Source organism: Amphiura filiformis, chromosome 15 (genome assembly GCF_039555335.1).
Source record: "Amphiura filiformis chromosome 15, Afil_fr2py, whole genome shotgun sequence".
In the NCBI taxonomy this organism is placed as follows: domain Eukaryota; kingdom Metazoa; phylum Echinodermata; class Ophiuroidea; order Amphilepidida; family Amphiuridae; genus Amphiura; species Amphiura filiformis.
Window position 1 is genome coordinate 8467147 of NC_092642.1, and position 13734 is coordinate 8480880.

General features: G+C 33.7%; 1 protein-coding gene across 1 annotated transcript in view; it reads left to right on the forward strand.

The window, feature by feature from the left end:
• LOC140171203 (calcium-activated potassium channel subunit alpha-1-like) overlaps window positions 1–13734 on the forward strand; it is a 197772-nt gene that overhangs the window by 103262 nt on the left and 80776 nt on the right. Inside the window, exon 9 of the mRNA XM_072194417.1 lies at window positions 303–394. Within this exon, the coding sequence (XP_072050518.1) occupies window positions 303–394 (92 nt within the window). The remainder of the gene's footprint in view (window positions 1–302; window positions 395–13734) is intronic.

Genomic DNA, 13734 nt, shown 5'->3' on the forward strand with positions numbered 1-13734 from the left:
ATTTGCAAGTATCCTTTCATGTTTTCTGGCATTTAAAAAGTGAACAAAATGATATAATGTGAAACAGACCTAACTCTGCCAACTCTATACCCTCATTCTAGGCAATTTTTGCAAGCTATATTCCCGAGATAGTTGATTTCTTTGCCCAAATGAAGAAATATGGAGGAGTGTACACGTCTGAAGGACGAAGGTAAGAAAATTCCACGGGGTTGAGTGTATACAAAACCACCCCGTTTACTTATATATATTAGTAATTCAATAGTGGTAACGTTTAGTATGTCAACCTTGTGCCTTTGTATTAGGCTATCTTTGCCAGCTTTATTCCCGAGATTGCTGAAATGATCAGCCAAAGACGAAAATATGGCGGCAGCTACAGTCACGATAAGTCACGGAGGTGAGATCCCTGTGTTTTTTGTTGCAGTGATGTAGTTTGTCCCTGTAGCTGTAACCCATCATCATCATCAACTAATAAACCAGTCTTCTAGAACCTTGTGTGTACCAACCTACCCTCCTAACCTGTGTTATTAAACCATATCATTGTAGATAATATCGACTGACCTTTATTCCTTTTTTGTTTTAAGCAGTTCAAGAACTCACTAGGCTGAATGCAATCATACACCCCAAGCAGGATATTAGATTTTAACTAATATTTAAAGATCTTACAGGAAGTGAACATGCCATTTATCCATGTTTTCACCTCGCAATGTAATTAACTTGTGCGCAGAGAAAATGCTTTTTGATGCGGGATGTGATAGAGACTAATTTCCTGATTTGGGTTTATTGCATTTTACCTCTCAAGTTCTTCATTGTATGTCAAGCTTACATTATCCTTTAAAAATTTGGGAACCCTGGGCTCATATCTTCTGGTGATATGTTTACGATAAATAAAATCTATGATGTACTCTCATAGACTACGCCATGTTACGCCAGCTCTTTAACATCATTCATTTGAAACAAATCACTCTTTGGCACTCTGGGTATCATAACCTCATCCCCACCATTCAAGACCCACATTTGCAAGTATAGTTTTGCAAGCTAAAATATCTCATAACCAAATACACATTGCACTAATTGTTTAACTCCATTAATATCATACAAATCACTCTTGGGCACTCTTGGGATCACTGCATGATTCCTAATAACCAATTAATGAAAATATTTTTGTGTCGGGCAACAAAAAAACCCAACCCTGTTTTATGGGCGGACAGACTTGCCAGGTTAGATTTTGTTTTCGGGAAGGGGGTTAAGGGATCTAAAATGAGCGTTTATTGCGTTTCGACAGTATTTTTTGTGGGACATGAGGGCACCTCAGACCTATCGAATTGCATTCTGAATACGAAGCATGTCTTTCTGATATCAAATAATTTTCATTTTTTGAAAATCACAATATAATACAAATTTTATGACAAATTATAAATATTTGATATTTTTCAAATTTTTGATATATAACAGTCCTCGGTAAATTATATAAATCTAATGATATATTCTTAAAGTGTATGTAGCAGGGAGGAAAAGCCGACGGTCAATTGAAAATTTTGACCTTTTATATTGAAGATATGGATTTTTGTCCCAAAAGACCTAATTTTTTTTGGTGTTTTGGGAAAAAAATCCATATCTTCAATACTGAAAGGTCAACATTTTCAATAGATCGTCGGCTTTTCCTCCCACCTACATACACTTTAAGTAGAAATCATCAGATTTGTAAAGTTTACTTCAAGTACTGTTAAATATCAAAATATCAATTTTAATGATTTGCCATAAAATGTGTATTAAATTGCTAATTTCAAAAATCAAAATTATTTGATATCAGAATGACATTCTTCGTATTCAGAATGCAATTCGATATGTCTGATGTGCTCTAATGTCCCACAATAAATACTGTCCAAACGCTCATACCCCAGCCCTTAATGACCCTAAAAATTGCCTAAATCTGAATTAGTCAATTCACTTCTTTCCCAAAATGGTTGTTTTTAATTTTGTACAGTTACAAAGAACCCCACACAAGTACATGTACCAACCCCAAAACCTGAGTTGGCTGGGCGCATAGAACAGGGTTTTGTTTTTGTCGCCTTATGGCTCTTTGTGTTTGTGAATTTATTCTAGAAATTAGAATATACAGATATATTTGATCTGAGGTGGTGGGTGATGTATATTGTATGTGCACTTTTGATATGTGGGAGAAGATTCATTTGATTTGCCTAAATGTTACCGTATTCATTCCAATAAGCACCCATACCCCAATAAGCACCCACCCTGGGTATTTTCAATTTGCTAAAGGGTACCATTAATGTTGAAGTGACTGATAAACATTGATACATTGAAATAGCTTGAGGATTTGAAGTCCTGTGTATTATAACATAGGTAAATTTGTCTCTAATAAACGGCCCTTACTGAAAAATTAGGTAAACCAGGTAAAAAATAAGCACCCACCCAAAATGACTTTGTAAAGTGCCCTGGGCAATTATTGGAATAAATATGGTACTTTGTAACACATTTATTTTAAAAAGATCCACACATTGCTTGGTGAAGATGATTCCTTTGGGAAAATGGACTCTCTCTTTTCTTATTATACATCTTACACTGTTCTCATGCATTTATGGTCAGGGTAGTAATACAACTGGATGAAAAAATCTAAAATTTCTCCAATTTCAGTACTTTGTGCAAGTTGAAATCTGAAAACCCAAAACACCCAAAGTCACTCCAAATTATTATTTGAAGTAACAACTAATTATACTATGAACATGCATGGAGATATTAGTGAATTTAATTTCTTAAAAACTTTATCAGACAATACTTTGAATCTTTATCTATTTATTATTGTAAAAATGTATGTAAATATGTGTGGAATCGCGTATATATTTTCAAAGCACATAGTGACTTGTATTGCTTTTAATCAAGATAAAGGAAAGCAAATGGGTAGAGATTTAGGATTGAAGTCCCTTTGTGAATATTGGATTTTATACTCGGCTACATATTTTGACTTTCATTGAAAGAACAGTATAATCTCACATCACATAATTTGTCAAATTAAAATTTAGTACATCTATACAAGCTGACGATAAGATTTTTAAGTGGTGTAAAATCCGAGTGTTATTTTAATTCAGTTAAGACAACTTAATTAACAAATCAGCATGTAATATGAATAATAAATTTCCAGGGTGTGTGTTCCAAGAGTTTTTAAACATGCTCGTAGGTTGTTACGTCTTTGCAGCCTTGTTAAAGCTGTATTTTTAAAAAAAATATTTGTTGATGATATCATCACCAAAAAAATAAGGATATAGTGTACATACAAACTTCTAACCAATTTTATTTTGATAGCTTGCATTTATCACCAGGCCTGGAAAAAATGTTCATTTCCCACCAATTTCTCTCCAACATATCAGGATTTCCCAACATTTCTTATGTATTTCTTGATCCAAAAAAAAAAGCACAATTTCCTTTCAAATTACCAAATTACCAGGCCTGTTTATCACACATGAACTTACTAAACCATTACACCAAACCATAACATGTCATATATATATATATATATATCTTTTAAAGTTAACAACAAATCCCTTATGCTTTGAAAAGGAGACCTGGACAATCTCTTAAGGGTATTGCAAGCTTCATAACACACTGCAGAAAATGACAACCAAATGCAACATAGATTATATTGATGCTTTTACTATAAGAATATGTTTCAATATAAGTAATATTGAGTCGGAACAAGTTTGGTTTACTTTCAGAGAGCGGTATTATTGTAACGACTTTGTAATGTTGCCTAGGTAATAATATTGTATTATTTTAACGACTGTGTTGTGGCGTGTACCATACTCGCCATCGCAATGTATTATTGTAATGGGTTTGTGATGTACTATTTTGAGTTAATGCACACATGCACTCAAAGGAGCTGAAATGCAAAGATTCTTTGAAGTCATTTTATAATATGAACTATGTATTGATCCGTATGAAAATATTTGACTAGGCATCGGCAACCACAGCTAGTAAATTTAGATAATAAAACAAAATTAGAAGTATTCAACAATGAACATATTGTAAAGTGTTAAATTGGATTTTCCTTCATTCTACTTACCATATCACAAATATATTCATCTGAAAGCAAGTATATGTGAAATGAAGTTCTTTAAATAGCTTTGTTTTGTAAGGAGCTTGGGTGTCAATGGGAATATTGGTCAATGCATTTATAAATCTTCACAATTGATTGTTTTCGCACTAGGAAAATTGTTGTACAAATTAAAAGATGTCTAAAGAATGTCCACAGACTCAAAGCTTGTATCATCTGGAGATGACATGGTAAAAAAATAAAACAGCCATGATTCTCAAACTTCTCAAACCAAATTAATGCTTCCATTTGTATTTATTTGTTTTTGAATTTTCTACCTTCGCAAATAAAATATTGATACCGTGGTCCGTGAATAAGATTTGCAAAAAGCCTATGACAATAGGATTGCATTATAATATTCTAGTATCTAACACAATTTTTTTTATTACATATTGGTTGAAAGATGAGTGCTCTAAGTTCAAGTTTTTTTAATTAACTAGCTCCTTGGTAACCATGACGATTGAACCTACTTAGATGATAATTTAATCTACTGATCAACAGAAGTCAATTTTGGCAAATAAAAAGCTTATTCTCTGCAATTTATAGTACACATTTATTTAATTTTTATGATGCTTACCGTGGCTTCTTGGTAATGAAAGGGAAAAGACATAACAATAATGACTAGTTGATAAAAATGTAAGTCACTCTGGAATGGAGGCATTGTTTATTCTTCATTAGACAAAAATGATGTGAGTGGGGAATGGTACAATGTGTGGCCTTAGGTTCAGATAGCAATTTATTATTTTATTTTATTAACAATCAATCAAAATGTGCTCAATTGTGTACAAATCTGTTGTGAATAAGTAATATTTAATTATTTTTGATCCAACTTGAGAATTAGGTGATCACAGCAAAAGTTATTAACAGTTCAACTGAAAAAATATTGTCACAGAAATCTACTGAACCTGAAAGTTAAATTAATACCAAACTTGTTTATGAACTCATTCATATATCAGCTAATTCGGGCACATATATGTGTGTTATGAAGCTTTGTGACATTTCCTAGCTGCACAAAATCAACACTCAAAATAAAAATGGAAACTAAAAATTAAAAAAAAAACCTTTTTATCTGCAGTGTGTTATATATATTGTACATACATGCTAAACACACAGAGTGAAATAACAATGATAATATTTCTAATGCACAAAAGTATTTTGTGATCCTATCATCCTTTTTTGATAACATTTTTCAGCAGATATCCACGAAAAAAGCTTATTCCCAAAATGTCAGTTGATTCTGATTTTGCGAGTTATGCATCATTAATTGTATTAGACTGCTACAGGCCAATGTGTTGTGTTCTGTTAACAAAACGTAAATACAAATTTGATGATATTTTTGCCAAGCAAATGAATCTGCAAGAATTTTGTGTGCATAAACATCATGTAGCCAGAGCTTTCCGGTTGTATAAAAATCTCTACTTTTTTTAGAAAAGGAGGCTGTGGATCACAAAATGCCCCTTAAATGCTGAGTGTGTTAACTAAGTGGGAGTAAACTAACATTCACACATTTCTGTCTTGTATCCAACAGCTATTTGTATGCATAAAAATGTAACATGGCTTGAACTTGTTCCAACATTACATTTACAGTCTTTGTGTGTGAAAATTTGGCAGTACTTTTGTACATTATAACTCACAAAACGATGAGTGATTGTATTTACTTCATTGAATCATAATGTGGTGGATAACTAAAAATAACAAATTACAATATACAAACAAGTAAAATAGAGTATAGTTATAGAAGGTTGTTTAATAAAATGTGTAACATCTGGTCATTTGGTAGGGTTAACAAAACTGAATATTGCATATCAAACTTGCATACATTTTAAGGAATTTATTTTTGTACCAAAAAATGTATGATGAGAAGCAGGACTTTAAGTACATTTTCTTGAGTGCATTTAATTTAACATAATGTATAAGCCACATTAAAAGTAGGTTTGTTATGATGCTAAAAAACATCTGCTTGTTTACTTTTAAAGGGCTGTGGTATGAACGTTTGGACAGTATTTATTTTGGGACATTAGAGCACATCAGACATATCGAATCGCATTCTGAATACTGAAGAATATCATTCTGATATCAAATAATTTTGATTTTTGAAATTTCAATTTAATACACATTTTATGGCAAATCATTAAAAATTGATATTTTTGATATTTAACAGTACTTGAAGTAAACTTTGTAAATCTGATGATTTATACTTAAAGTGTATGTAGGTGGGATGAACAGCCGACGATCAATTGAAAATTTTGACCTTTTCAGATTGAAGATATGGATTTTTTCCCAAAACACCAAAAAAAAATTAGGTCTTTTTGGGAAAAAATCCATATCTTCAATAATGAAAGGTCAAAATTTTCAATTGACCGTCGGCTTTTCCTCCCTGCTACATACACTTTAAGAATATATCATTAGATTTATATAATTTACTTCGAGGACTGTTATATATCAAAATTTGAAAATATCAATTTTTTATAATTTGTCATAAAATTTGTATTATATTGTGATTTTCAAAAATGAAAATTATTTGATATCAGAAAGACATGCTTCAGATTCAGAATGCAATTGATAGGTCTGAGGTGCTCTCATGTCCCACAAAAATACTGTCGAAACGCAATAAACGCCATTTTAGATCCCTTAACAAGAATGAAAAAATGATAGTGTTGCATCTTCCATATTGAGCCAAAGTATTTCATGTGTGAATTCAAATTGGAAAGAAGCACACCAGAAAGCTGTTTCTTGCAGTCACAAAGCTGGTCTTGTTAAGCAGCAAGCTTGTACTAATGTGTTTCATATATTATACATTGACACTATATCAAAGGAATGCATCAAAGAAGATGTATCTGTCACGTTTTTAGACTATTTCTCCATTCTACTCGAAACACGCCTACACAATAGACGATGCTGGCTTTGAGTGCATTTCAACTTCTGTTTGAATAAGATGTATTTTTGCCCATTTTATTCATGTCTTGAAGCTTTAGGAATGATAGATAGTGAGAATTTTGTCTGATTTGTAGATTTTGTAGTCAATGCCTGCACACTTTAAAATGCAATGCAGGAATAGGATAACAGAAGTGTCTGTTACTCATGAAACCTGATATGTTTGAGTGAAATTTAAACAGTAGCCTACAGTAGAATTGACATTTAAATGGCTACTTGCCTAAAGAAAGTTCAAATAAGAAAATATAGGCAAGGTGCTTTTGGATGCGTAAATTAGATTGCAGTGCAAAATAGAGTTTTAATAGTAAGTGCAATTCATAGAAAGTACTATGTTGATAAATTTATGTAAAAAAAATCAATTGGTTATCTTTTTGAATAATAAATAGTGATCTTGACAAGATAGGGGGATTGATTCAATTTGATTATTTGTTGTTGAAGTCAAGCTTTTTCTCAAAAAATAAAAGTTATTCACTCAAAGCTTATTACCTTTCCATTCCTACCAAGGAATTAAAAAGGGAGATTGCAAGTTTTCATGCTTGTATGTTGTCATCCTCCATATTGTTTCACCATGCAACTTGTTCACACCTGGGTCACGCATTGCTATGCAGCTTGATCTGTAAATGAGGTGCCGATGTGATCATGACGTGATTCCATTACCAAATCAGAACCCAAATCTTTGATTTCTACCTAAAGTAATGGAATAATGTGTAATGGATTGCAGAAGGTATATTGTGTGATGTTTATGTCAGACAAGAAAAATTGCCTTATCAAAATGCAACATCAATATTCTAATGGAATTGATATAAAAGCAAGTTTTAAGATAAATCTCTGATATCATCTTCTCTAGTTTTTCACAAAAAAATGATGACATTTGGAAGTGAACCATTTTCGAAAGCAGTAAAATAAATAAATGTGTGCAGAGTCTTAAAAGTGATTGCCGTAATGGAACCACGATATTGTAAGACTATCGGAGGAAAGTATTCAATCACAATATTTTTGTACGTAATAATTGATGCATATATGTATGTTTTGTGGCTAATGTGACTTAGTTTAATGAGTTTTAGAACCCCAGGGAAGTTTAATTTGACAAGATCTAGAATTTAGAAAATAAGTTGTTTAAATAGGTCAATGCATGCACAGTAATGCTTTTAGCCGTGACTTCTTATGAGAGACATGGTAAGACAATTCAATTATTATTATTTTGGGGGAATTAATTGTGTTAAATTATACAGAACAAATTGTGCACAAGATTTGTAATCAAAATTTAGTATGTATTTACTTTGCCTTGGAGTAGGGTAGGGCATGCAGGTAAACCTGTTTAATAAGCACACTTGTTAATATAAAGGGAGGAATATCATGGGTCTTTTTAGGCCAAGTGAGGAACTGTAGACATATTACATCAAACTGACAAGGTATGTTCAAGACATTGATGTTAACGTCTGAGTGTTTTAACATGTGTGAATCTTACTGGGGCGTTGTATTGTTGAGCTTGAGTCAGACGATGAAACAATGTGCAAAACACATTTGCAGATCAGTGGTTTGACACAAATTGTGTTTGAAAGCTGATTGGACTCTCGGGATTGGGATGGGATATATAGGCCAGCGTGAATGCTGAGGTAATGAGCTAATTGGATCATATGTAGTGGCTAAACACAAAACGTGATTGTGTAAGGGTTTGAAATTCAGTGACTTCAGACAAAGTCTCTCTTCAAGATCTGGATAAAATTGATTAGCCTGTTTAGTGTAGTTTTCCGCAGTATGGAAGAGTATCTTTTGATTCCCATGTGTAGATATGAATACTTTGGCTAGAATCACTTGATTCTCTAGTGTAGATCGCAATAAATTCATAGGAACGACTTTTGTTTATCTAGTGTAGATATCTACAGTTAACCAAGAATCAGTTTTGATTCTCTAGAGTAGGTCTCTGCAGTTTGGTAAGAATCAATTTTGATTCTCTTGGGCAATTCTTTACAGCTTGGCAAAATTCGCTTCTGATTTGATTCTCTTTAGTAATGGTAATAATAATATAATATTTAATTTAGTGTGGATCTCAGTAAATTTACAAGAATTGCATGTTTCTCTACATTTAAGCAAGAATCACTTCAGATTCACGAGTGGAAATCTTAACAAATCTATATAAATAAAAGGAAGTCGCTAAATCTTGTGCGCGAATAGACTCAGAGATGATTTCACTTTCAGCTCTGATTTATTCGTACATTGATCGGGTACATATTGCCATTAAACCATCTGAGGTTCATTTTTGCAAAAATTGATGGTAACTAAGAGAATAACATCAAAAAACTGTCGTGTTGCTATGCAAAATCGCATGCAGTGGCATTGTGGGTAATAAGGACAGTGTGAACCGCGTAATAATATTTCCATTAAAAACCCATACGCAGAGCAACATTGCCCTGTTTTCTGCCAACTGCGAGGTGGCCAAGAAATGATTCAGGCTATCTAGATGCACAACATCGCGTACTTTAAGAATGATCTTACGAGCTTTTAGCCCCTACGCAGAGCTACGCACCCCATTTTCCGCCACTGCACCGAAGTTGGCAGCCAAGAGATTAAGGCTACGTCGCGTGAATTTTGTTATTTATTCTAGGCCTATAATGAATCGTCGTTTAGTTTTACAGCCACATTCATACGGGAGATTGAGGAATATTATCGGGGAACGCATTGCACTTTATTTGGTTGAAAACGGTCAAGACCAAGAATTGGCCTCAAAATCAGTGAAAATATGGTTAAAACCGGGTTTTTCCCGGGATTTTTGTTGTCAAAACTCAGTGGTAGCGCTGCATCAACTAACTGGCAGCAGAGGGTTGGCGTTAGTACGTCGGGCGCACTGAGCAATGTGACGCCAAGACGCACGGGTGCATAATATGCACAGACCAACTTTCCGTGCCAGAGAAATAGAAAAGAAAAGAAAGGAAGACAAAACTGAAATGGTAGGCCTATGGATGGGTCGGGTTGTGGATTATATGCATGGTACTGGATTCGGTTAAGAGATTACCCGCCAAGATGATAAAAATCGTGAGGATACGAGAGGAACTAAATAATGAGAACAGAATTAAATAGATAAAATTCAAATGGGAAATCACAAGCTAAGCAGGAAATATGAAAATGGGAACAAAATGTAGAAAAAAAGCCAAAACTAAAAGGAGAAATGTAAGAAATGGTAGATTTATAAAATAATGCATGGGAACGGGGCTCAATAAATGAATAACATGGAAACGGAAATCACGAGCTAAGCAGCATGGGAACAAAATAGACCTATGCAAAAGAAACTGAAGAGAAAGAAAGGAGCTAAATGAATAGAAAAAAAAAAGAAGACAAAAAGGTAGGCCTACGGGTAGGCCTATTATACAGGTTATGATAAAAGTAACTAAAAGAAACGTGAGAAAAATAAAGAGGAAAAAAAAGAAACTAATAACGAAAAAAAAATTAGAAACTAATCACGAAAAATAAGATAACAACTGAAGGAAACGGGAAATCACAAGCTAAGCAGCTGATAAAAATGAAGCTATAAAGGAAAACGATAAGAAAGGATAGATTTAGAAAATAATGGGAATGGGGTTAGGCCTAGATAGATAAATAACATGGAAACGGAAAATCACAAGCTAAATAGCATTTTGTTTTAATGGAAACAAACTAGGCCCGTGCAGAATAAACTGAAAAGAAAATGGAAATGCAAGAAGGGACAGGTTTAGAAAAATAAAATTTACCTTTCAATGATTCTACCTTTTCAGTAACTCCTCCTGTTTTAGTGATCGCTCCCATTTACTCATCTAGCGGGGACCCGCGCGAAGCGCGGGTATCCCGCTAGTTAGTAATAATCATCAGGCGGCGAGTGGCATGATCGAGCCGGCAACTTGTGAAACCGCCCGGCCGTATGGCATTTGCCATATACTCTGTTAGTTTTGTGGGGTTCATTATCGAACCCCAACGGTTTTAGCTTGTATTTATATTATTTATTAACATAGGCCTATTTGTTTGTGATATTTCAAGCGCTTTTAAAATTTCAAAATAATCCCATTCAATTACACGGTTGATTTATGGGAATTTACTGAATTTAGAGAATGCACGGCGACCACCACCTGAATAATCATCTTTGTTTTTCTAGTGTAGATCTATACAGTTTGGCTAGAATCAAGTGCAATTCTCTTGTAAGTATCAGCATTTTATGGCAGAAATCATTCAGTGTGCTTTTATTCTGTGTAAAATTCTATGCCCGATTCCCTGCAGATTGCAAATAAAAAAAGCACTTTAGATGAAACATTGCATGTAAATAATTGATGGGAATAGACATGTGGTTTTGGTTGATGCGTAGCATTATTCATATCTTGATCTTTTCATTGCTAAAATAGCATTTGAAGCGCTAGAAAATGTGCCGCCCTTTTCAGTTAAACCTTGCAGAAGAAAACACCTGCAATTGGGGCAACCTTAATAGGAATTGACACATGTATGAGCATAGATGAAAATTGGAAATGTGAGATGTAGGAAGAACTGGTTTGAGCAGGGAGGATTTAGGGAAACCAAATACACTATGTTGTGACTGAGTAGAATGTTGCAGACTGAAATTAACACAGAATATTTGTGAAAATTAGTCTACATTGAGCTAATGAGGTAACAAGAGCTTTACCTGTGTTCCCCGTCGTGAAAATGCACCATGATTGGATGCATAAGGAATGGTATCATATAAAGAAATAATCGAAGAAAGTGGAATGTAGTTTTGTTACTCTTTTGGAATGGGCAGGTATCGAGTTGCTGGAACTAATGCAATCTTGCGAATTTCATTTACAATAATGAAATACTGTTTTGCATCAGAAAGAAATTCACAAAAGTCTGGTGAAAACCCACTAATAGAGCAATGCATTTTAGGAAATAATAGTTTTGGGAGTATTCAGGAAATTAAAATTCTCTTGGAAACTGAAATTCTCTCAAAAAGAGAAGTTTCTGATATTGAGTTGTTTATAATGTAAATATGTTCATTCCCAATGTAAACATGAAGAGGCTGACATGCTCTGTAATATATTGTGATATGGTAAGGTTTGGTATTATTCTTAGCGCCTGTAGTGGCTATAGGTAATGTCATTTATGAGTGGTTTGTTATAGGTCTAACCTGATGGCATACAGTGTGGATGGATGGATTGAAGCAGACTGACCATAAATTGTCTCAAGACATGGATTTAGGAAATACCAAGAGACGCGTTTGTCATTGATGAGTTATACAATGCTACAGGTGATTGGAGGTTATTTCTGGACAAGTTTCATGATTGCTGCTAAGATTTGTACTAGGATCAAAAGCTCCATCCACTTACTTTAACTTAGACTACTATTGTGGATAAGTAGTTGTTTAAAAAGAAGATTTAAGGGTGGTCTTAACCCTAGAATTATGGAAACTTTTGGGCCTCATAACTGCTAAATTGTTGGTCTAAAGTATATATAAGTATACTATTTTTAGAATGGCAAAGACTTGATGAATTTATCTTCTCATTTTTGGAGAAATCCCAAAAAACTGTGTCGAAGAAAGTTTTCAACTGTATAATGTATCTCTTGCTCAACTTGTACATAAATTGAAAGATTGTAGAACATGCAAGTGCTGACTTAGTATGATCTGTCACATACCTCTAGGCCTCTCCTTATCACGCTTGATAAAACCACAATATTACATTTTACACTCTTAGTATCCATATTTCATTTGGATATTGTGAGACTTGCATTTTTGATACATTGAATGCAATTAAGTTGAAATAAAGTAGGGCAAATTGTCGGTTGATGCTGCCATGAAAGGCGACAAATACCAGTTTAGGTGACAAAGCAATATTAAAGATGCAGTGAACGATCCCAACCATCTGACCATGGAACATAAAAAGCAATTACTTTCACAGATCTTTGTCTGTCTGACTGTCTGTTTCTCTATCATTTAATTGGATTCACAGTATTTGTCAGTTATTTATGGGTAAACATTTGTGACACTTGTATTGTTTCATTTGTCATTTTAGATAATTCAGGAAGGGATGTTGTTATTTACTGAATTAAGAAACCCTTACAGCTCAAAATTTCAATAATGAATTTCTTATCCCTTGGAAGTTGTGCAAATGCAGTATATGGTGACTATAATGCCAAACACAATCAGGAAATATGCAGGTGCAACCGATTAGAAATATCACCGGTGATAGCTGATAGGTTCATCCATATTGATGGCTTTTTTTTAAAGCTCAATCACATTCATCGTCAGTTTGTACTATGTACATTGCTTGTTGAGTTACACAACCAATTTGAAATCAAAACAAATGTTAAATTGGTAAGCTGGGTGGTTTGTTCACTAGAAATCTGTCTGTGGTGGATCAAGATCATTCTCCATGTTGGCAGTAATTTTCATCTTTCAATTTCCAACTTGAGCATTTTGCTTTCGGTTTGCATAGCACAGGAGGTGTTTTTGTTGTTGTTGTTGCTAAATTGGAAAATACAGCAGTTTTCACGTAAAAATTGACATTGCTAGCAGTTTTCTCTGAAAACGATAGGCATTTTCTTAAAAGCATATGAGGGGTTAGACCTCTTAGAGTTCCACAAAAACACAAATTTGCAAGTGATTTAAGCTGTCAAATAAACTTGTTTATCAACTTTAACATTTTACTAAAGTATTAAAAACTTATAAATTAATATGAAAATTGGGAAAAAAGGGTCTAATC